Source organism: Gadus morhua, chromosome 16 (assembly GCF_902167405.1).
Source record: "Gadus morhua chromosome 16, gadMor3.0, whole genome shotgun sequence".
Lineage (NCBI taxonomy): Eukaryota > Metazoa > Chordata > Actinopteri > Gadiformes > Gadidae > Gadus > Gadus morhua.
In genome coordinates this window covers 33535893-33562224 of record NC_044063.1, presented here as the reverse complement: position 1 = coordinate 33562224, position 26332 = coordinate 33535893, and the positions used below count along the sequence as shown (strand labels likewise).

General features: G+C 42.5%; 1 protein-coding gene across 5 annotated transcripts in view; it reads right to left on the bottom strand.

Annotated features, from left to right (window-relative positions):
* Positions 1 to 26332, bottom strand: part of kalrna (kalirin RhoGEF kinase a) — a 196236-nt gene that overhangs the window by 80415 nt on the left and 89489 nt on the right. For all 5 annotated transcript variants that reach the window (XM_030380530.1, XM_030380534.1, XM_030380531.1 and 2 more), the window contains 12 exons: positions 25816 to 25914; positions 25474 to 25656; positions 23185 to 23306; positions 23042 to 23108; positions 22431 to 22540; positions 21996 to 22065; positions 18406 to 18495; positions 17954 to 18046; positions 9865 to 9976; positions 4200 to 4390; positions 3896 to 3997; positions 1871 to 2010 (listed from right to left, as the gene is read on the bottom strand). In XM_030380530.1, coding sequence (XP_030236390.1) covers positions 1871 to 2010; positions 3896 to 3997; positions 4200 to 4390; positions 9865 to 9976; positions 17954 to 18046; positions 18406 to 18495; positions 21996 to 22065; positions 22431 to 22540; positions 23042 to 23108; positions 23185 to 23306; positions 25474 to 25656; positions 25816 to 25914 — 1379 coding nt within the window. The remainder of the gene's footprint in view (positions 1 to 1870; positions 2011 to 3895; positions 3998 to 4199; positions 4391 to 9864; positions 9977 to 17953; positions 18047 to 18405; positions 18496 to 21995; positions 22066 to 22430; positions 22541 to 23041; positions 23109 to 23184; positions 23307 to 25473; positions 25657 to 25815; positions 25915 to 26332) is intronic.

Here is a 26332-nt window from a genome sequence, read left to right as displayed (position 1 = left end):
AGACACGCAGGGCACTGGTAATGGCCATCCTCCGCCTGCAGGGAGTCCATGCAGGCGACACAACTATGGGCACTTAGCATGTCGGCAAATTAATTGCAAGCAAATTAATCAGTAGGCTAGGCAATCGAGCTTTAGGCAGAGCACCCGAGCAATGACGCGACACCCCGACAATAACAGTGACGGCAAGCTACAGGCGAGAGCACACGAGCGACGCGACACCCCGACAATAACAGTGACGGCAAGCCTTGGAAACCCAAGCAGCCCACTGGAGAGAAAATTAACACAGGCTAGGCAATCGAGTTTTAGGCGAGAGCACCCAAGCAACGACGCGACAGCCCGACAATAACAGTGACGGCGAGCTACAGGCGAGAGCACCAGAGCGACGCGACACTCCGACAATAACAGTGACGGCGAGCCTTGGAAACCCAAGCAGCCCACTGGAGAGAAAATTAACACAGGCTAGGCAATCGAGTTTTAGGCGAGAGCACCCAAGCAACGACGCGACAGCCCGACAATAACAGTGACGGCGAGCTACAGGCGAGAGCACCCGAGCGACGCGACACTCCGACAATAACAGTGACGGCGAGCCTTGGAAACCCAAGCAGCCCACTGGAGAGCAAATTAACACAGGCTAGGCAATCGAGCTTTAGGCGAGATGGATGGTGTAGAAAGTCCCGTCAGTTAAAAATAGTAATCCAGTTTTTAAATCCATGTTAAAATCGGCAGGATATAGAGCTAGTTAGCTTAAAAAAAAAGTCGCAAACAGTGTCAAATGTGATGTGTTTAGGTCGGCTCAGTAATATGATTGATGTGTTCAAATGCAACACAAAAAAAATCTGACAAACGATCTGTCATCTGAGAGAAATTAAGATGACTTAATCTCTTTTTAACCGTTAGTATTTACCGGTTAAAGATCTTATCGGTTAACCGGTTAACCATGGACATCCCTTATATACTGAATATTTATAAATGTATATCATACATTGTATTTTTTTTTTGTGCTATCCCATTTATGTTTTTTTATTTTTTTATAATTTAATATTACTTTTAATAGTTCCGGGAAGTTGGAGCAATAACCTGGTGTTTTTACACTTCAGCCTGCACTGTGAATTTGAAGTAAATGCGGCAATTACAAATGTTTCTTTTTTTTATCCGATTAATTGATTAATCGAAAAAATTATCTACAGATTAATCGATTATTAAAATAATCGTTAGTTGCAGCCCTTTAATCAGTGATTTTTCACAATAATAATTCTTTTTTTGGAAAAACGTAGACACAGCCCACCACCACCTCATAGACACAGCCCCTCACCACCACCACCACCACATAGACACAGCCCACCACGGTATAGACACAGCCCCCCACCACCACAACATAGACAAAGCCCACCACCACCACATACACACACCCCCCTACCACCACATAGACACAGCCCACCAACACATAGACACAGCCTACCACCACCTCATAGACACAGCACACCACCATGACATAGACACAGCCCCCCACCACCACATAGACACATCCCACCAACACTTAAGCACAGCTCCCCCACCACCACATAGGCACAGCCCCCCCACCACCACATAGGCACAGCCCACCACCACCACATAGACACGGCCCCCTACCCCCACATAGACACGGCCCCCTACCCCCACATAGACACAGCCCAACAACACATCGACACAGCCCACCACCACCACATAGACACACAACACACCACCACCACAACATAGATACAGCCCCCCACCACCACATAGACAAAGCCCACCACCACCATTACATAGACACAGCCCACCACCACCGCATAGACATATGCGTGGTGGGCCAAGTCAAAGACACAAGGGTGTGTTTATAGTGTGTACAGACCTCCTCCGAGGCTTGCTGAGGGCGGGGGCCTTTGGCAGGTGGAGCGGCTCCTTCAGTGCCCCCTTCAGGTGGGTCATGCGGTCCTGGATCACCTCTCTCACACTCTTTATCCACTCCTGCTTCACCTCCACACTGCTGGCCTGCACACAGTATCGTCATTGTACACCTTAACTTATCATCTACACGCTGAGTACAGTATCGTCAGGTTTCACCTTAACTTATCTACACACACAGAACAGTATCGTCAGGGTAGACATTAACTTATCATCTGCACACAGTACAGTATCGTTAGGGTACACCTTAACTTATCTACACACACAGTACAGTATCGTCAGGGTACACCTTAACATATCATCTACACACACAGTACAGTATCGTCAGGGTACACCTTAACATATCATCTACACACACAGTACAGTATCGTCCGGGTACACCTTAACTTATCATCTACACAGTACAGTATCATCAGGTTTCACCTTAACTTATCTACACACATAGTACAGTATCATCAGTAGGGATGGGAATTGATAAGAATTTCACGATTCCGATTCTGCTTATCGATCCGATTCCTTATCGATTCTCTTATCGATTTTCATTGGGTGAAAAAATAAGTACAAATGTGTTTGTTTGTATTAAATCTCTTGAATATCTGATCAGAAGAGCGTCAAGTATTAGGAAATTGTATATTTTCAAATCAATTGGTCTAGACAAAAAAATATACGTTTGGCTTTTTAAGCCCAAATGCCATCATTATGTGCCATAAAACTAAAAACACAGACTGAAAAGAGTCAAGTAAGAGCTTGTACCTTTTGGAATGCTAACAGTGATCATTTGCATTCAACTTGTAATAAAATTCAACTGACATAAACAAAATGAAGTATTGATTAGACAGAGATTTATTAGATGGGCCTACCTATTAAACCGTTGGAACACACAAGACCGGAAACCATAGCAACGCCGGTAAACAAACCCCGTGAAGCCCATTCCCTATGAGAGCTCCCCACGCTACGGCCATCCGGAGGCGCACAGAGCTGTTGGCCGTGATATTATATATACAATTATATTATATTATATACTATTATATATAGAGCTCCGGGAGTCGCAAACTGCAACATCACTTTCTCCTCCATGCTGCAGTTCACCCCGGACTGCACTGCACTGAGTTTGACGGTTGAACGCTGATTGGCTGTTACGTTACACATGTCACGCTGTTGAACGCTGATTGGCTGTCATCACGACAAAAACTCGTCGGCGGTTTTCTCTCGCGAAAAATTCGCCCGATACACGTCTCTACGTTCACTTTGTATGGGATCTTGTCGCCCCGTCGCGTTTGGTGTGAACTCACAATGCGCTTCTTCCTCGGTGGCGCCGTGTTTGCTGCGTTCTGAACCAAAACAAAAGCAGCGTGTGTGTGACGTAATGACGCATTTGCCGCGACCGGAACCGATAAGCGGAATCGTTAAGCAGGCTTGCTAATGATTCCAAGGAATCGGTTGACTCGGCACCGGTTCTGAACAAGAACCGGTTCTCGATTCCCATCCCTAATCATCAGGGTAGACATTAACTTATCATCTGCACACACAGTACAGTATCGTCAGGGTACACCTTAACTTATCTACACACACAGTACAGTATCGTCAGGATACACCTTAACATATCATCTACACACACAGTACAGTATCGTTAGGGTACACCTTAACTTATCTACACATACAGTACAGTATCATCAGGGTAGACATTAACTTATCATCTACACACACAGTACAGTATCGTCAGGGTACACTTTAACTTATCTACACACACAGTACATTATCGTCAGGGTCGACATTAATTTATCATCTACACACACAGTACAGTATCGTCAGGGTACACCTTAACTTATCTACACACACAGAACAGTATTATCAGGGTACACCTTAATTAATCTGGTGACACAGAACTTAAATATAATTACATAAATATATATAAATACATTCAGAATATTATACTAAGAATACCTAATCAGATTATGATGTGGTTACATACCTTAAGGACGATTTTATTGTCGGAGGAGGGGGTCCGTCCGGCCCAGAGAGCCAGTTTGAGGGGGTCTCCCTCAATGTGCTCAGTCACACCCAGCTCTGAGGTCTGGACAGATACACAAACAGACAGGCAGGGGATAAGCAGACAGACAGGGCGTAAGCAGACAGACAGATCAAGTGTAGTCAGGAAAGGAAAAAAAAACAAGCACATAACAGTGTCAGACGACTTTGTTAAGGAACTTTGTTTGACTTTTGTGTTTGTGTATGTCTGTGTACATGTGTATATTTGTGTCCATTAGTATATGAACCTGTAGTTTCTGTTTGAACTGGTACTTGGTCCGGCCAGCAGAGTCTCTGATCTCCTTACTGAAGATCAGACACATCTCAAACAGGAAGAGACGACGGTCCCGCCCCTTCCTGATCAGAGACTTAGGATCCCACACCTGGAAGCTGTCCTGTACTATTAACTCCCCCTGCACATCCAGGTTCTCCTCAAACCCTGGGGATAGAAGGAGAGGAGAGGAGGAGGAGGAAGGGACCGAGAGGAGGAGAGAAAAGGAGAGGAGGATGAGAGAAGAGGACAAGGGGAGAGAAGAGGAGAGGATAGGATGAGAGGGAAGGAGAGAAAAGGAGAAGAGGAGGAAAGGATAGGAGGAGCGAAGAGGATAGGAGGAGGACAGGAGAGGAGAGAATGAGAGGAGATGGGGGGGGGGGGAGTGATCCACCAACAGCCTGTTGCTGACTCAGTACTGAATAAAATAATGCAGTCAAGGTTTATCCCCTATTCAATAACGTGAGGTTAGTGGAGAACCGACAGACTGTTCATATTTACAAAAGAAAATCTTGGAAAATAATGGGTGGGATACACAGTGTTTTGAACCTGTGTGGACATCACACCTCTGATACAAGAGATGAGAACTATGAGAGATCAACTGAGGAATCCACCTGTAGCCAATGACCACCGATCACAACAGTGTTGAAGAGACATGGCTTCCCACATCGTCTGGTATTCATAGATTATATATATATGTATTTATATGGTATAGGTTGTGTATATATGTATAAATATGGTATAGGTTATGTGTAACAGTGGAGGCTTCTTTAAGACTACAGGTGAGGCAGTGCTTCAACCAAAAAAAAGTTACAAAAATAAATAGATAAAATCTTACAATAATCCCATTTTCAGTGCTTTGAAACAAAAATACAGTCACTAAGACGAGTTGTTTTCCTGAAATCATTTATGTGAGTAACAACAGCGCCACCCGCGGTGGAACAGATAATTACAGTGAATCAGACTTTCCTTTTGCTTCACCACAATAGATATATTTTCCCATTGACTTCAATGTAAATCGAGTGAAACCCCAGGCAGCTCATGGTTTTTTTCCGTTTCAAATTATCCTTATGGCAGATAAGTCCCACCCGTGAAGCAGTGACCGGCCGCTTTGTCGCAACGCAGCCCCACATTATTTCTTGGCCCACTATCAAGCATCTATACTGTTAAAAGCTTCAAATTACCCATTTGTCTCTAAATCCCTATTCATAATAATAATAATAATAATACATTTAATTTAGAGGCGCCTTTCAAGACACCCAAGGTCACCTTACAGAGCATATAGTCATCATTCAAAACTATGTAAAACAGACTAGGAATAAAAGGAAAACAGAGGTTAAACATGAAGAATAATAATAATTAATAACACTCAAAGACGCCTAAAGTGAAGGGGGGACCTCACTAACCATGCTATATAATAGGAAACGAATCAGTATTTATACCAGATATGAGTGTCTATATACTACAGTCATGGTTGCCCTTAATATCTACATCGGTCTACATTATTTTTGTGATGGAAAATCTACATGTTACGTTCAGGGTCGTCTAAAATGTAAATCTTAGCTTTAGTGTTTCGTGTGATGTAATCTGGTTTCACATTCCGTTCTTGGAATCTTGCTATTCTGCAGGGTCTTCTAAAATGTAATTATTAGTGTTTCATGTAGTTTGGTTTGGGCCTGTTTTACTTGACCCCCTGGGGAGCGTAGAGAAGCAAAGGGTGATAAGGAACAGCCTCAACCCCCTTCTTAACCTCTGAAGAAACCTCAATCAATAGATTAACATCTGGTTAACAAAGGCTTTTAGTTTATTGGGGGCCAACTGCCCTCAAGGATCCGATCTAAGTGTATAAAGGCTCCTAACTTTAGCTACTCAGCGGACTTCTCAGAGCGTACCTTTAGAGTATGAAGTAAGACGCAACGAGAAAACTCCCATCTGAGGCCTCAGATTATTGTAATGTTTGCCTGTTTCATTGTTTGTTGATGCATGGTGTGATGCATCTTTGTTTGTACTTTTATCACAAATATATATGACCACCAATTGTCTACTATTGTCTATTGTGTGCCTTTTGCATCTAAATATCTCATCTGTCTTAGACGCAAACTCTAATAGAGAAGTTGCCACGACATTTTGTAGCCTTATTCAATCAGATGTTTAAAAAGTGCATTGTTTGAAATTGAAATACAACAAATCTGCCTGTATTTTTAATTGTATTATTGGTTTTCAAAAGTTATTTGAAGCAATGACTTCGAATTTCAAAACCAAATCAGACCGCGTCTGCGTATGGGGGGTTGTTGGAAGTTGAAAGTTGGAAGATACCAGTCTGCTGAGGTTACTATGAGTATGAACTATGAATCGAGGAATTAAGCGACAGAAGGGAGGAGCGGAGAAAAAGAGAGCGAAATCCAGGAAATTACTGTTGGCTGAGAGTGAAAAACGCGCGAAACTGACGATTAGTTTTTTAAGCCGCCATGTGCAGCTTCAGCTAGTAGCACCAGCGCTAGCACTAATGTTCAAGACACTGAACAAACAGACCAGGGGCAAGGAGTAAGACAGGAGGACAGTGAGGAACAGTGAGGACAGTCAGTCTTTATGCATATTAAAGTTAGAGAGTTCATCACCAATGGGGCTACAAAAGTGTGTGTTATTCCGTGCATGTGAAGTTATATCTGTGTGTTGAGGGCACGCGCGTGCGTACGCGTCCCCGCTTGGGCCGCTGGTGGATGAAAATGCCAGGGCCGTTTTTTAATCCCAGTCCGTCACTGAAGACAGCTGCTGTTGGTGATGGCTGTTCAACGTTTGCCAGAAACAGATTTTATGATTTGAGAAATCTTGGTCGATCAATTAAAATTCACAAGAAATCAAAGGATCATATCTGGGCTGTTGGCCAGTTAAGTCTCTCGGGCAGAGTGAGAATCGATGCTCAAATCAATGAAGGTGTTCGAATCTAGTTAACACAGCACAATGAGAATGTGAGGAAGAATCGTGAAGTTCTGCGAAGGTTGATTGATACAACCACGCTTTTGGGTCGCCAGGAGCTTGCTTTTAGAGGGCATGATGAAAGTGCAGATTCTGACAATAAAGGCAACTACAGAGAGTTTGCTGATGTGTTCGCCCGTTATGACGAGGCCTTGTCTTCCCATTTAGAGTCATCTACTGTTTTTTCGGGAATGTCAAAGACGATTCAGAACGATCTGATTGAATCCGTTTCAGCTGTCATTCAAGAGGAGATTAAATGCAAAATAGTCAAAGCACTGTTTTTCTCATGGCAGGTTGATGAGACTACCAATATTTCATGTAGTGCGCAGCTGTCCATTATCGTGAGATATGTTGATGTTGCTGGGGTGATCCAGGAACGTTTTCTCAAATTCTTTGACATGTCAGATGGCAGAGATGCAAGAAAGAAATGTCAGATACCTTTCCAACTGAGGCATTTAACTGCTTGTTGAAGGGATATTGCCAGTTGTTTGATTCAGACAGATTAAAGGCAGAGTTGCAAGTTCTATATTCAGACAGGGATTTTCACACTGGAAAGGATCAACTTTGTGACTTCATTGCATTTTTCAAGCAGGGTGGACTTGACAAAGTTGTGACAGAGGTTTATAGGCTAATGTCCCTATAGTTTTTCATGTCTAAAACATTTTAAAACTTACACACGCAATACCATAGGACAGGAGCGTCTGCGAAACTTGCCATTTGTTGCAATTGAAAGGAGAACAGTTAAATCCTTAGAAGGAACTCCCAGTTGGTATGACAGAGTTATAGACCACTTCGCCAGGAAGACCAGAAGGGCAGAATTTAACTACAAGGTGAGAGATAGGTTAGAAATGTTTTCTTGTGGCCTAGAAAGGTGGTTACTTCACTCATGCTTTTAAATGTTAAGTTAAAAATAAAGGGACAATTTAGCAATACAGCTCTGTGACCCACAACAATGTATTCATTGAAGTAAACAATACAGTACCTCGTGAATAACCTCTATGTAACATCTTTACAATATATTTTGTATTTTCATATTTTGTAGTGATTTAACCCTAATTGTCTGGAGGGAAGAACAGGAGAGAGAGGACATCAGAATGCAGTACAGCAGGAATTGGAGGTGAACAGTTTAGGGAAAGAAAAAGGTAGGCTGGATGTCCTTCCTTTCCAGTTATGTTAACCAGAGGCGGGGTGTCAGGTGTGACCACCAGCCACTGATGTGTTTAAATATGGTATAGGTTATTTGTATATGCAATTTATGAATACCTTAACTGCATTAATTTATTCAGTACTGACAGTCAGCAACAGTACTGTTGGTGGATCACCTGTAGAGAACATCTCCTCCTCCCCTTTTCTCCTCCGCCTCCTCTCTCCCCCCCACCCCCCACCCCCGCCAAATCTCCTCTCATTCTCTCCTCTCCTGTCCTCCTCCTATCCTCTTCTCTTCTCCTCCTCTCCAGTGGGCATTGGTGGCCTACTGATTAAGGAGTTCGACAAGTAACCGGAGGGTGGCCGGTTAGAATCCCGACCGGTACGCAAAAAATATGGACGGGGGTAGTGGTGAAGCACTCTCCTACGTCCACATCCACGGATGAGGTGCCCTCGAGCAAGGCACCTGAAATCCCCACCTTCTCCCTGGGCGCTGCACTACGGCTCCCCACTGCTCTGGGAACGCCGGTGTGCATGTGTTCACCGGATCCCGGATGGTCAAAAGCAGAGAAAGAATTTCCCCCAAGAAGGGACAATAAAGGGTAACTTAAACTAAAATATGGTAAAGTTTAAGTTTATATAGGTTATGTATCTATTAGAGCTGTCAAACTATTAAAATATTTAATCGTGATTAATCGCATTAATGTCAATAATGTAAATAAAATAATTGCGTTAATCGCGCGATAATTTTTTAACGCCGTTAAAATTGGTTTGCGTTAACGCCGTTAATAACGCGTTTAACTGACAGCTCTAGTATCTATATATATGATATAGGGTATGTGTATATGTATAAATATGGTATAGGTTATGTAGATTTGTATATATATGTAGATGATATGTATATACTAGAGCTGTCAAGCGATTAAAATATTTAATCGTGATTAATCGCATTAATGTCATAGTTAACTCTAATTAATCGCGATTAATAACAAATTATTTTTCTATGCTAAATATCCCTTGATTTTTTTGTCCCATAAATCTTCTCATTTTAATTCTCTTATCAACATGGTGAAGTGCATCGGCTTGCCTTGTGCAAATGATTTTTTTATTGATAACAACATTGGCATATACACTGATCAAAACAGGACGATACAAAAAAAGAGCCTATAGTGCAATTAAACGACTGCTTTGAACAAATGTCATTTGAACATAGCAGTCAGGCTACTGCTTCTTTGTTTTGAGCCAAAGAAAAAAAAATAATAAATATAATATAATAATATAATTTATATTTTAATTTAATATAAAATAATTGCGTTAATCGCGCGATAAAAAATTTAACGCCGTTAAATGTGGTTTGCGTTAACCCCGTTAATAACGCGTTTAACTGACAGCTCTAGTATATACAGTATATATGTAGATATATGGCATAGGTTATGTGTATATGTATATACGTTTGAACATGCGTTGTCACTTGGTGTTCATGCGGCAGAATGAATAACCAAACGGGGGGCGGTCGCTACCTTCCAGCATGGCGACGTGCATAGCATCATTGGCTCTCTTAGGAACACCCAGCATCACCTCTAGACCCTCCTTCATCTCCCCCTTACCCTCCTCACAGCAGGATAACAGCTCCTGGAGGAGCAGAGGAGAGGAGGAGAAGAGGAGGGGAGAGGGAAGGGGAGGACGGTAGGGGAGAGGAGAAGTTGATAACATTTATAATTTTTTTGAAAACTAATAACAATGTAAACATAAAAAGAATATGCATAAATAATTGTGTGTATGTATGAATATGTCTATGAAATACACTGTAAGTGTGTGTGTAACCCCTCTTTGCCTGATGAGGTTACAAGTACTAATATTTAGGTTTCAGTTTCAATTCAGTTTGGACCAGTTATCAGGACTCTAGGGAAACGCTCATGGACCACACTCACACAAAATTTAGTTAAAAAATATATTCTCGGTCATTAACAAGAACAATATGACAACATTAACAATTGAATATGAAAAATAATAAAGTGCGCACAAAATACAATAAAATGGTACCGTAAATTGTGTTTAATCTGTATTGTCTTCTTTTTTTATTCTTTTGTTATGAGCTCAGTGTTTTTATTTCGTTTGGGCCCTTTCATCTTTGTGAGTCTCACTTGTCCTACCACACCGCAGGTAAGGAAGGTAAGTTGTCCTTCTGCTCTAGCTCGCCATCTGATTCTCTGGATCCATCTCACCAGCAGGTGTCTGGAAAGCCGCCTGGTGGCTATTCAGTGCCGGTGTCCTCTCTCTCTAGTGTCGAATTCTGGTGTCGCTGATGTCCTCAAGTGACATCAAGTGTCATCAATCTCATCCTCTCAAAAAACCTGACCGCCGAGCGGGTAACAACAATCGAGGACTCTGTAGAGTCAGCTCGCGGTGAATTCCAACTTTTTTCACTTTGTTTAAACCACGTCTGGATAGTTTATTTTCGGGCAGAGCCTTCCTCACACAGCCGATGGTATGGCCTCTCCTCCCGTTCTAACTTTCTGCCCGAGTGACAGTAGGGCCGAGCTCTCTGAGTGGCCAACGACGTATGTCGCGACGTAGGTCGCATTGGTCGCGACGTAGGTCGCAATGGTCGCGACGTAGGTCGCATTGGTCGCGACGTAGGTCGCATTGGTCGCGACGTAGGTCGCATTGGTCGCGACGTAGGTCGCATTGGTCGCGACGTAGGTCGCATTGGTCGCTGGGTTGGTCGCTCGTCTGGCTGCTTTCAGTCACTGAGGTCGCTGGCTGGCTTGGTCGCTCAAAGTCTATGGGCGGTCTTTAATCAGTTGATTTGCATGTTATTAACATTGTTTTTTTTTTATTATTTTGAAGTACCAGAAAGCCATGCTCTCTGGCGAAAGCTACCTACAGCTCTTTATTGCTAATTTTGTTTTAATATTTTTCTATTGAAGTACAGTTTAAAATGATGAAATCGTTGGTCTATCAGTATCAATAAAATATATTAGTTGTAATTTGGGGCGTATTCAAATAATGTATTTTATATATTATATATAGCCTATTTGTTTTGTTAAATGTCATTAAGCCTAATAAGGTATATTATGCCCAAAGTTCTTCATTATAGAGTGATAGACCTTAATATAAGGGCAATACTAAGAGGTAAATGCCACAGTGGTTCAAGCGGTAGTGACGCTGGGTTGGTAATCAAGAAGGCCGGTGTTCGATCCTCTCCACGGACGGGTATATTTTTGCTCTTTTAGTCAATCTTATTGACGCAATCGGCCTCTTTCATTTTAACATTTTAGTAGGATTTAGTACGATGGTATGATCATTATACGACGTAATGACGGGCTGCGACGCTGGCTGGAATCGGCTGGCTGGCTGCGACGACAGGCCGCTGTCTGCCGCTGGCCACTGGCCGCTGGCTGCGGCTGGCAGCTGGCTCTGGCAGGCTGACCGACTAGGTCGCGACCATAAAAGCGTTGCGAGCGACCCTTTTGGCCAAGACTTTTGTCGAAGACTGATAAAATATCCTATGAAGAAAGATATAGTATAATATACTTTGATATAAGTGTAGCAATACTCAACACAAAAGCCACAGTGTACTGTAAGTGGTAGTAATGCTAGGTTAGTAATCAAGGGGTGTGTTTGATTCTCTCCACGGTCAAATAGATCTTTGCTCTTTTAGTCAAACTTACTGATGCAATCAGCCTCTTTCATTTTAACATTTTAGTAGGATTTAGTACGATGGTATGATCATTATACGACGTAATGACGGGCTGCGACGCTGGCTGGTGTCGGTTGGCTGGCTGCGACGACAGACCAGCCGCTGGCTGCCGCTGGCCACTGGCCGCTGGCTGCGGCTGGCAGCTGGCTCTGGCAGGCTGACCGACTAGGTCGCGACCATAAAAGCGTTGCGACCCTTTTGGCGGCAAAAAGGTCGCAACCAACCAGAGGTATGACTGAATGAGCGACCTGTGGAAGCCAGCCATGGTCACCATGGCTGCTACCATAACCAAAAGCCTATACGTTATCAGTTAACATCTCATTGAACAGAATAAATATATGTGCGTAGACCTATTGGTCTATCCATCTATATTTAATTAATTTTGAATTAACTTTGTAATACAGTGATGTTTACAATATTTATATTGATTATATTGTATAGCCCAGTGGTTTTCAAACTGTGGGGCGCACCCCCCCTGGGGGGCGCCAGAGTTCTTCAGGGGGGGCGCGACGTGAGAAAAAAATAAACCCGAAAAAAAACCTGAAAGTCGATGATTCAAATCATCAGTCGTACTTCAACTGTAGAAGTAACGTAACTAAATCAATTGTCAACCGTTTATCTTCGTGTAAACCATTTAACAAATCTACACACTTGTATCTTCAATAATATATAAACAGAATTTCAATATCATTTAAAATTTCTTCAGAATCAGTTTTAGTTTCATACCGCTTCGTTTTCAGCTGTTTTCATTGACGTCAGTCCATTCTGATACACCTACTTCTAGACATCGTAACTCATTCCTATTTCAACCGTTTACCATCGTTCAAACCATTAAACAAATCTACACACTTGTATCTTCAATACTATCAAAACGGAATTTTGATAGCATTTATACTTTTTTCAGAATCACAGTTTTAGTTTCAAACCGGCATCGTTTTCAGTTGCTTATAATAATTTAGGTCACCATAGCAACGCCAGTAAACAAACCCCGCCGAATAGTCGAATCTCTGGACTGAAAAGGCAGATCTTATTCGACCCTGAATGAATCTGTGTAAACTGGCAGTTTACACAGATTAAGATGTTCAAATGTATTTAAAAAAGGTTAAGCTAAAACATGCCTGGATAAAGTTGTTAAATTGTGTTAAGAAATGTGTTTAAAAACGCACAAAGATGTGGTAATGTTTCAGAAATATGTTTAAAATATTCTGACGTGTTGCTGAAAAAATATGTTTCAAATGTTTCAAAAATATGTTTCATATGTTATAAAATTATGATCAGAGATGTTTAAAATGTGTAAAATAATTAAGATTGCTTTCAAAACACAGGTATTTAGAAAAAAAATTTGGGGGGGGCGGGGCTCAGCTGAAATTTCTTCTCTGAGGGGGGGCTCACTCTCTCACACTTTGAAAACCCCTGGTATAGCCTATTGGTTTGTTAAATGTCAAAGACTAATAAAATATCCTATGAAGATATTATTAGTTAAAGTGTAATATACTGTGATATAAGTGTAACAAAACAAATAAAAACTCTAATTCACAGACTGTAAAAATAAGTAAAAATAAATATATTATGTGGCACGAATCATGATAGTCAAGAATTCAAATGTATAAACCAAAGAACAAAATATGTATTTATTCATCTTAAGGATAAACATTATAAAAACTAACCCTCATTCCCCCCCTCCCTCAGTAATTGTAAGGCGTGAAGGTGCCTTCAAATTTATTCTGTTCAATGAGATGTTAACTGATAACATAGGCTTTTGGTTGTGGTAGGAGCCATGGTGACAATGGCTGGCTGCCACAGGTCGCTCATTCAGCCATATGGTTGGTTGCGACCTATTTGCCGCAAAAGGGTTGCAACGCTTTTATGGTCGCGACCTAGTCGGTCTGCCTGCCAGAGCCAGCTACCAGCCGCAGCCAGCGGCCAACCGTGGCTGGCCTGTCGTCGCAGCCAGCCAGCCGATACCACCTGGGCGTCGCAGCCCGTCATTACGTTGTATAATTATCAGACCATCGTACTGAATCATACAAAAATGTTAAAATGAAAGAGGCCGATTGCGTCAGTAAGTTTGACTAAGGTACGGCCACACCAACCGCGTTACTCGCGTTAGGGCGTCGAAAATCGGCATTTTTGCATAGGGAATTATTGGTATAGGTGCGTAGACGCGTTACACGCGTTGAAGCGTCGCGTTAGGGGCGTTAGACGCGGCAGACGCACGTAATTACGCACCTAAACGCAGTAACGCGCCCCGGAATTCAAAAAATGTAACTTTCAACGCTCCAACGCGTGACTCTTAGCCGCGATAGCCAATCAGCGTTGAGCTTGACCCGACGTCACTGGCAGAGATTAGTGACGCTTGCACAGAAGCATACGGCCGACATCTTTCATTATTCTGGGTGGAAATAGTAACATAGTTACGCCATTAAATGCGTTTATGGAAACATTTTTAGCGAGAAATGTGCATTTTACTTTCATAATGTTCGCTCGGTGAATGTGAAGGATGTTTGGTTTGATAGTTATGACGAAGAGGGAAAGCGCCGTTCACTTGCATGGACATGGACTCATCTGGCTGCGTTGGCGTATTGACGCGTTGGAAGCGTTGAACCATCACACAATGATCAAGCATCAGGTTAGGCGCGTAAAGTTACGGCCACTCCAACCGCGTTACTCGCGTTAGGGGCGTCGAAAATCGGCATTTTTGCATAGGGAACCATTGGTCTAGGCGCGTAGACGCGTTACACGCGTTGAAGCGTCGCGTTAGGGGCGTTAGAAGCGGCAGACGCACGTAATTACGCACGTAAACAAAGTAACGCGCCCAACGCACCAACACCCGGAGTTCAAAAAATTGAACTTTCAACGCTCCTACGCGTGACGCTTAGCCGCGATAGCCAATCAGCGTGGAGCTTGACCCGACGTCACTGGCAAAGAGCAGCGACGCTTGCACAGAAGCATACGGCCGACATCTTTCTTTATTCTGGGTGGAAATAGTAACATAGTTACGCCATTAAATGCGTTTATGGAAACATATTTTAGCGAGAAATGTGCATTTTACTTTCATAATGTTCGCTCGGTGAATGTGAAGGATGTTTGGTTTGATAGTTATGACGAAGAGGGAACGCTCCGTTCACTTGCATGGACATGGACTCATCTAGCTGCGTTGGCGCGTTGAACCATCACACAATGATCAAGCGTCAGGTTAGGCACGTTTGGTGTGGCCGTAGAAAGAGCAGAAATATATTTGCCCCCGTAGAGAATCGAACAACTGCCTTCTTGATTAGTAACCAAGCGTCGCTACCGCTTGTACCACTGTGACAATTTCTTAAAAATTTTGCACTTTTATTGTACTATCTCATTCTATGACGAAAAATTTTGTACATAACATACCTTATTAGGCTTAATGACATTTAACAAAACAAACAGGCTATATGTAATATCTAAAATACATTATTTGAATACGCCCCAAATTACAACGAATATATCACTCTATAACGAAGAACTTTGTGCATAATATACCTTATTAGGCTTACTGTCATTTAACAAAACAAATCGGCTATATAATATCTAAAATACATTATTTGAATTTGCCCCAAATTACAACTAATATATTTTATTGATGCTGATGGGCCAACGATTTCATCATTTTAAACTGTATGCCTACTTCAATATAAAAATATAAACTTCAACTGTCGCAAAAAACCCGTTAATAACATGCAAATTAACTGATAAACGACCGCCCATAGATTTTGAGCGACCAAGCCAGCCAGCGACCACAGCGACTGAAAGCAGCCAGACGAGCGACGTACGTCGCGACCTACAACGCGACCAATGCGACCTACGTCGTGACGCACGTCGTTGGCCACTCAGAGAGCTCGGCCTCATATATACTAACTAGATGCCTCGTCCGCGGTGCTGGCCAATGGAGTCGAACGTCACCACTGGCGGCCATCTTACCACGGTAAGCTGCTCACCAATAACATTGTGTTGGTAGTGATTAATGTACTTTTTAAGTAACCATAACTTGCTCAATTTTCAACCGATTTTCAAACGGTTTGGTTTGTTATATACGTCAGAGATGTAGGTATGACAGTACATACGTATGAATAATTGTTAGGTTCTAAGAAAAATTGAATGTTCTAAAATAGGTACAAGATTTCCCTTTACAAATATACATCAAGAAAGGCTGCATGTTGAAATCCCCACCCTGTACAGAGATGTTTTTATGTAATTACATATAACCATGTGTTTTCATATGAAATGAACATTAAACAGAACAAATAGGTGCAATAAATACACACATGCACAAGGTTTTCATGTTATTTATGTTAAATCAATATATGGTCTACTAAAATTCAGAAAAAGCAAAAGTTTGTAAGAAACCAAACCGTTTGTAAATCCGTCAAGATTTCAGCGAGATAAGAGTATTAGCGTTTGTGCAGATCACTGATTTACGTCCGCTACAACAGATTCCACCAGAAAGCTTTACTGTGGTAAGATGGCGGCCTATGGTGACGTTCTAGACGCTGCCGTAGGGCATCTAGTACATAGACATCTTATATGATCGTGGAGCATCGAATGCTACCGCCTACTGGCGCTGACGAGACGCGGGGCCGCCATCTTGGAGTGGTCATCCGCTCCACTCAGTGTAATCCGTTTGGCTGGAGCAATGAACTGTCAGCGCATTTAATTAATCATACCTCACTGAATACCACTGATTTTCATGCGGCCACATGGTTTGGCGTGTTTTATTATTCAATACCAATTATACCAATGGTACGGTAATGTTAAATCTTGCTTGTGAAAAGTAATCCCCCGATTCCTATTGTGGATGGTCCGCCGATTTGAGCAGGAATACGCTGAACAACAGCCCAGCATCCTGTTTCTGCTGCTGTTGCTGCTCCCGGTTGACCACTCCAAGATGGCGGCCGTATTTCCCGCGTCCCAGCAGCCAATGCTCCGTCTATGCTATAAGAGGTCTATGATGTAGGCCCCGTTTACACGAAGGGTAAACGCAGATATTTCCACGCGGTTTGGCCTCTCATTCACACGAAAACGCAGTTTTTGTCACAGAAAACGATCATTTCTAAAAACGACGGCCAGAGTGGAGATTTCTGAAAACGCCGGTTATGTGTTGTCCTGTCAACGGGGGGAAACAGGGTTTTAAGTTCTGAAGCGTCACATTATGCGCCAGGGAATGCGCACGTCATATGAGCGCCCTATGTTTACAGTTTGTTTGTCACAGGAAGACGCTCGTGTTATTCGTTGTTGTTGATTCTGCGGATTCTGATTCGCTTGCATGGCTTTAATTGCGCTCAACGGCGTATTTATGCGTTTTGATGTAAACGACAACTATTTTGAAAACAATGTTGTGTGCACAATGTTATTTTTGAAAACGGAGGGGGGGAAATATTCGTTTCTATAAATACCCTGCTATGTATAAACGTGGCCCTAGTATCTATGCTCGGCCTTCCTCCCGAGTGTTGTGCGCAACTGCAACGCAGGTGGCCCGTGACGTCATGACGCTATGCTCTCTCTGCGCCTCAGTTAACCCTATAAATGCCAGCTATCTCTCGTACACTCATTCAAACTAAATAACAGACTCTTACTCCCTTTTCTTTTAAACTCTTTCCCCAGCTTATAGATAGATGGATGCTTTATTTTCATTGCACATGTTACAGAGCAACGAAATTACCAGTTACATCCCGTCCAAGAAACATAAAAGACAGTGTGGGGTAGATAAGAAAAAAGTAAAAAAGTAAACAAGAGGGTAAACGAGGGGGAAAAAAAGTTAATTCCCAAACTATGCTCCTCTAAGGGGGGCACAGTGTAGGGATCAGCAAAAAAAAAAACTCAGCACATAAGCAGCATATCAATGAAGCCTGGGTTACATGTGTGTGTGGGTGTGTTACCTTGAGCAGCAGCTGGTATTTAGTGATGCGCTGGACGGGTTTGATGAGGTAAGAGGAGATGGAGTTGGCCAGCCCGTGTCTCTGTTGAATCTCCTGTCAATCAAAGACATCTCGTCACCACCCCTGCTGGCTGACACCAATACTGCACCTCCAACATCTGCTTCTTTCTGAGAAGTGTGTGAGGGGGTGTTTGCTATACATATCTTTTTGTAGTTTAATTGTGTATTATTATCTGATCAAATGTAGTTTTAATTCCACTCCTGTCCTGTACTTTTGGCTGTGACACAAGAACTCCCTTTCTGGGATGATAAAGTACTATCTGATCTCCCTAGAGCAGACACATACACAGTACACAAACACACAAACACACACACAAACTGACACAGACACAGCCACAGACACACACACAGTGCTCTCGAGTATGAGAGTGTGTGATGAAGAGGACATCTCACATCAAAGAAGGTTCCTGCGTTCTCCAGGATGACCTGGTTGGAGTCCGGCTTGTTCTTACAGTACTTCACATACATGTGGAACTTATCCGCCTGCAACACACAGACGTGTGCGTATATACAGTATATATATACACACACACACACACACACACACACACACACACATCACATTGGATTAATCACATGTTAATCCTGTGATTAATCCTCATTAATCACAATATCGACATTTACTGGGAAGAGCCCCCAAATTAGAGTATTTCAATTGAAAATATATCAAAGATGAGAGGCAGATGAGTCAAAATTGGACACCCTGGTAGAATAAAGCATCATATCATCACTTACTGCATGTACACATGATCTCACCCCCACTAGTTAGACTAGGATCTTTCTAATAAGGGTTATATCAGAATTCACCATCCAGAAATGTGATGTTGTATATATATATATATATATATATATTAGAGCTGTCAGTTAAACGCGTTATTAACGGCGTTAACGCAAACCAAATTTAACGGCGTTAAATTTTTTATCGCGCGATTAACGCAATTATTTTATAAAAAAAAAAAAAAAAAAATTCTTTTTTTTTCTTTGGTTCAAAACAAAGAAGCAGTAGCCTGACTGCTATGTTCAAATGACATTTGTTCAAAGCAGTCGTTTAATTGCACTATAGGCTCTTTTTTTGTATCGTCCTGTTTTGATCAGTGTTTATGCCAATGTTGTTATCAATAAAAAATCATTTGCACAAGGCAAGCCGATGCACTTCACCATGTTGATAAGAGAAATAAAATGAGAAGAATTATGGGACAAAAAAATCAAGGGATATTTAGCATAGAAAAATAATTTGCGATTAATCGCGATTAAATATTTTAATCGCTTGACAGCTCTAATATATATATATATATATAGATATTAGGGCTTTGACTTTTGCCCAAAAATCATATTCGAAGTTTGTTTGTTCATTAATATTAATATTAGAATATATTCGAATATTTATTAATAATATTTTGACCATTAAATGCCTTCAGTAAGACCTGGGCTGAATCCGAATACTTAGTACATACTATTTCTGTTCAGTGTCTACTACTTGACGGTACTACACTTGACAGTGTAGTACGGTCTACAGCTATGCGTAGAACGCCTCTGAACGCTTCCGAACACCGCCGAAACTCCACCGGATGTTTGGAGATGACGTATCTCCCCTCAGATGCCGGCAAAATTAGAGTAGGGTCTATCTGCAGCCGGAGCCACTTGCCAAACACGCCCATTGCTCTGCCAGACACGCCCATTGCTCTGCCAAACACGCCTATTGCCAAACACGCCCATTGCTCGTTCTATGTGGTGGTGTCATGGCAAATTTGTACCGGCCTACGTCATCAGTTGTTGACAACTTGACAACTGATTTGATTGGGTTGTCCGTTGCCGGGTGGGTTTCAAAAAACATTCGGCTCATGTTTCCAAAGACGAAATAACATAATACAGATAACGGATCGCTAGATAACACTTGTTTTTCATTTATATTTGTATTGTATTGAATTGTTTAATCAAATTTAAATCGTGTTTAAAGCAGGTTTCAAAAACCATTAGCGCTTGTTGCCGAACACGTGGTAGTCGACCACGTGGTAGTCACACGCGGTAGTCGACCACGTGGTAGTCACGTGACTGCAATGTAACAGGACGGGACTGGGCGGCGGGCTTATATTCTGTAGCATTACGCACGCGCACGAGCTATGGACGTGTTTGGCAGAGCAAGGGCGTGTTTGGCAGAGCAAGGGCGTGTCTGGCAGAGCCATGGGCGTGTCTGGCAGAGCAATGGGCGTGTTTGGAAAGTGGCTCCGGCTGCAGATAGACCTACTTGCAAAATTACCTTGATAAGTTACCTGTTTCCGTCTTGTCATCGTTGCTATTAAAAATGTCTCTTTTAACTTAATTACTTACTTTACTTTTTTACTCTTTTTAATGTCTATTTTTTTCGCCGCTTTCTACGACGTTTCTAAGCCGCTGTTGGTGGTGTCGGGTCAGCCATCTCTTCTTCGTTCGTTACCAGACTCCGGTTGCATTGTGGGATAGCGTAGTGACCTACCGTTGTATACTGTGGCGGTAGTACGCATTCGGAAACGTTTTCCGTCCTACACAATGCGTACTGAGCATTCGGACGCGCTATATTTGTGGCGTACTACAAAATGCATACTATAAGTATGAGTATTCGGATTCAGCCCTGGATTGGGTTTTGCGATGTTTGTTTACCGGCGTTGCTATGGTTACCGGTCATGCGTGTTCCAACGGTTTATTAGGTTTCTAATAAATCGCTGTCTAATCAATACTTAATTCACTGCCTCTTCCGTGGTCATTACAATATTATGAACAGACTGCGTCGGGTTCTCCGACGTCTCTCCCTCTTGGCCTGCCCATAACAGGTTCGAATATTAAGGGCTGCCTAATATTCGTTCGAATTTTGATTTATTTTTTGATATTCAATTTCGCCATTCCGCTGCTTTTTACTTTTAATATAATTTATATTCTTGTTTTGAAGTATGAAAAGTGTTGATGATGAAATGATTTTGTATTATTATCTTATTTGTATTTTGTATAATATTTCGCGTTTGTAGATGTCATGTCTGACGTCACACGCAACGCTCATAAAGTAAAGGGGTCAGCCAAATGTTTGGGTTGGCCGATGGATGAGGGTAGCGTGGTTAATCACTCTGCTTTGACCACTACTGTCGATATAATTGATTGTTTGATACGCTTTTTGTTAAGATTATATTATCTACCTAATTTACAAATGCATCAGACTCGTTTTTTGTTACTGGAAAAGATCGAATAAATAATTTTTTATCAAGATATCGAGAGTGTGCGTGTACAATCCATCCACGTTATTCATCGCCGCAAGAACCTTGGCTCGAAATGGACACCACACAGACGCATACACTCTACGTAATATAATAAATAATAATTGGAACGTCCTTCAATGTGGTGACTCGCTAAATGATATTTTTAAAGAGCCCCCTGTCTTCTCCTTTAGAAGAGAACCTACTTTGGTGATAGACTGGCCATAGGGATTGATCATGTGCCCCTAACCTTTAGGAAGGGTGATAGACGAATAACACTAAACCAAAAAGAAAGTCGCTGTATCTATAAACTAGATGTTATGGCATTCCCAGGATTGAATGATTCTATTGAAATGGTGGCCTTCCTTTAGCATTGATGAGCTGTTTGTTACCGTTTAAATTATTATGATTGTAATACTATGATGGTTATTCAACACTGGATCCATTCTATGTTTGTCATTGATATTTATGTATTTTGTGATCATATTTCATGATTTAGGCTTCATTATTTGTAATTTGTTGACTCCACCTACTCCAGCTGGAGCGAGTTTAGCTAATAGCTATGCATTGATATACCTGCCGGTACACCTTGTTTATTGATCATGCCCTGGTGAAGGCCTACAATGGCCGAAACATGTTGGCAACCTTTTAAGAATTCTATTATGAATTAAGAAATTATTAAAGCTTTTTTAACTTTAAGAAGAGCGCCTTGTTCAGCACATCTTTTTATGTATGTCTGGTTATTGTCTCTATGTTTCTCACCCAGGTGACGAAGCAGTGTCCAACATCTTCTGGTAGCTGTTCGTAGTTTACTAACTCATTCAGAAAGATACTGGAGAACACACACACACACACACACACACACACACACACACACACACACGAAGTTGGTAAGGGGGGGCAAAACAGGGGAAGCACTCTCTCATATCTTTCGTCCTAGCTGTCCTGGATACATGGAAGTACCACTCTAGTGAAGCTGCTGATATCTTACTTGTTATGGAAGACATATATGTCCTGGATACATGGAAGCACCACTCTAGTGCAGCTGCTCATATCTTACTTGTTATCGAGTCGTAGATGTCCTGGATACATGGAATCACCACTCTAGTGCAGTTGCTAATTTCTTACCTTTTTATGGAAGTCATAGATGTCTTAAATCATGGAAGCAGCACTCTAGTGCAGCTGCTCATATCTTACTTGTTATGGAACTCATAGATGTCCTGGATATTTCCAAATATGACCAGCTCCTTCTTCACAATCCCAGCTGGAACCTCCTCCACTCCACTGGTCATCTCCCATAGGTAGGTCTGACACACAGACAGGTATACACACACACACACACACACACACACACACACACACACACACACACACACACACACACACACACACACACACACACACACACACACACACACACACACACACAGAAAAACAGATGGACAGACAGACACATCAGCAGGTATAAACTTAGACAGGGAGAGACACAGACAGGTAGGAACACAGGTAGACACACAGACAGACAGACATACATACAAAGATACAGATATGTTAGAACACACATAGACAGACACACAACGATGGACGGACAGGCAGACAGACAGACAGACACACAGGTAGACAGAAGGATAGAGAGGTAGTCAGACAGAAGAGAGAAAGTTACAGACAGAATAGGGGCAACATTTGTATTTGATGAACACTTTGTTAGCTCTACTGCTTTTGAACAGGGATCAGAAGTCTGTATGTGTCATGGGACACACATGATGGTTCCGGTAGTTCTATAGGTTCTACTGAGGGTATCCTCTTACCTCCAGACACTCATGAAGATCTCTGACGTAGGCCTTCTCTGTCTGGAGCAGCTCAGCCATGATGAACCTACACACACCACACAGACACATAGTTCAAGCCATAAGTAACATATGATCACTCACTCACTCACTCACTCACTCACTCTTTTTTCCGGGCGGATTTCCTCTTCTCCTCGTTGATCTCATGGTTCGGGTCGCGGAGTTTAACTTCCGGGTCATCAGCAAGACTGGCAGGGATGATGTCCAACTCTAGGTCCTTGTTGTCCTGACAACCACACACACAAACGCACACAAAGCTAATGATGTGTTCAGGGTTGAGGCAGCAGAAGGAGTGTGTGGTTTTATTGTGTAGTGTATATTTATTAGTATTGGTGCTCGGTCTGTGATATCGATTGATTGGTCGCTCGGTCTGTGAACACTCGGTTGGTGAACAGCGTTTGGGCCTGTAAAGCCTATGTATGTGCAGTTTAGTTTAGTTTATTGGTTTAGTTGAAAGGGACCATGTGAACAGGGTCTATACCAGAGTAAGCTGAATAGCTAATTTGCATCTGTGATCCCTGGGCAGGGAGTTCAAAGGACAATAAAAATATATACTAAACATAACGGGCAATACTCAAAACAAAACAACAGCATCAACAACATTGAAGGGTAAAAATCATACAAAATACATAAAACATTTTCCGAAGAAGAGCTCCGGAGCCTGGAGGAGAGCAACGGTGCACAGTTTGACATGGGCAGACTCAGAGCTGAGCTCAAAGTTATGTACAGCATGAGCAACTTTCAGGGAAGGAGCCCAAGTGACCTACTGACTTTCCTGAGGAGCACTGGGCTGTCAGTCAGCATGCCACAGCTGTATGCCCTCACCTGCTTGATCGTGACCATACCAGTGTCTACAGCTTCAGTTGAGCGATCTTTCTCAGCTCGCAAGCGCATCAAAACGTACTCGCAGAATGCAACCGGACAGACCCGACTCTCTGCACTGGCATCTATTGCCATCGAGAAGGAGCTCCTCATCAAACTAAAACAGGACGCCCGACTGCATGAGGAGGTCATTGAACTTTTACCCCGAAAGGATGGGATGATGGATTTCCTCTACAAGTGATGGGTGAGTTTTACTTTGCACTGTGTAAGAGCGATAATCTTGTTCTGGTACTTTAGTTTATAACGCATTTTTTGTAATGGTTGGAAACACAAATATATTGCTGGAATTTGGGCAGTAGGCTTAATGGTAATGCTGTCTGTGGATGCCGCATAATAAGCATATTAAATGAATATTCTGGCTGGAATAGCTGTTGTAAAATATGTGGCATAAAGGCCTACTTGTATGTTTCATTTTTTTTAATAAACTGGCAGTGCACTTGTAATATTGTTGCTATAGGCTACTTTATTGAATCCGTTGAAGTTGCGAAAGCATAACATGAACATAACAACAATAACTGAACACTTGTTTTTGTGTCATGTGTGTGATGTGCAATCTGGTTGCGGAGTGACATAAGGAAAGATCTGATGGTGATGCTGCATTATTCTAGCTCTGCGGTAATGCTGTGTGGTGTGTGTGTGCGTTGTTGTTGTTGCTGAAGATCAACTGTCTTGTTATTGTGGCTGAGTTGGCTGTATCGGCATCTAATATGAAATTTGTGTGCATGTGTGTTTGGGGGTTGGCCGTTGGTGGAGTTCGTTACTGAAGGCCCTGACTTAAACCCCACGTTACGCTACTGAATTTACTACACACGTTGGAAATAGCCGTGAGCAGGCTAGTCACAGTGGTCGTGTGACCGACAGTTTAGAAGACGATGGATTATTGTCACTTTGCTGGGGGAACTCAAAGTTACCCATAGGATCAACAGTAACTTGTCTGATGGACGCAATAGCGCAGTGTGGGTCACCATGGGCTGGATTTAGGTCCAGGGTTTTGGTGGACATCGCCAGCAAGCAGGAGTATGATAACGAGGTAGCTGACTGATTTCCTTAGATGTTTGGATGGCTTTATTCTCTCCGTAGATCGGAACCGCTTTATAGGAGCAGTCACTTTTCCATCGTTCAGTATCGTGGAGTACTAGATGAACTGACTCCGTGGATCACAGGTAAAAACATTGCTTTCTTTCTGTTGCTGTAGATTGTTGATGCCCAACTACAATGTACAGATAAAATCAGGAGGGTTACAATATAATTTATGACTATGACTTCCTGAAACAAATCAGCGATCTTTAGTGTAGCATTGATTTTAAAACAAAAACTGAGCTTATTGTTTAACTGGGGATCAGCGTAGCCGGCAACTGTAGCACCTGCCTCGCTACCTGTGCGCAACTCCATTACACTGTACGTTGTTCTCTTGTAGTGGTACCAGTAGGTACCAGTAGGTACTGGTATTAGTATAGAGCATGTGCAGTGGTACCAGTGGGTACCACTACACATACTAGTACTAGTAGTACCTGTGGCTCGAGGCCCCGGTCTCGGTACAGGTCCACCCGGTACTGGCCCAGGCGGAGGCTGAAGTCCCGATAGCGGCGGTCCAGAGACGAGACCCAGCGTCGCAGCTCGGTGGAGTGGGCATGGCCCTGCTCCACCAGCCCGTCCGCCAGCCGCACAAGCACCTCCACCTGGTCCCGGGTCCGCTGCACACACACACACACACACACACACACACACACACACACACACACACACACACACATAAACTACACCATCACCTCCACCTGGTCCACACACACACACACACACACACACACCTTTCTCTCCCCCTCTCTGTACGCTATGAGTTGGTGTCTCTCTACCTTGGCCAACAGGGAGAACTGCTGGTGTTCCTGTAGATCCTCAGATGGTCTGGGAGTTGAGAGATACCCCTCCCCTGTCTGCTGGATCCAGTCTAGAGCCTACACACACACACACACACACACACACACACACATCCACACACACAAGTACATGCAAACACACATGAAAACACAGAAAAGGTAAAGGTTTGTGAACATTGTGGAAACTAACAAGCACACTTTTAGATTAGGAATTTACCCTTTCTATGTTTTCATTAAACTGCCTCCATAGTAATCAAACATACTTATATTTGAAATGACATCCCTTCTTAAGCCCACAGTACAAAAAAGTATCTTCTGTGTACTTGCTCTAGACTTGCTGACACCCTTTTTCATTGGATACCAAGAGCTCCTCTGATTGGCTCAATTTAGATATTTTCTTTTAAAGGGAAATGGAAGCATACCTAGAAAGCATTACCATTCACTACCGTTAGAGACCACAAGGAGGACCAAACCTTTACAACAACAGATGATCTGC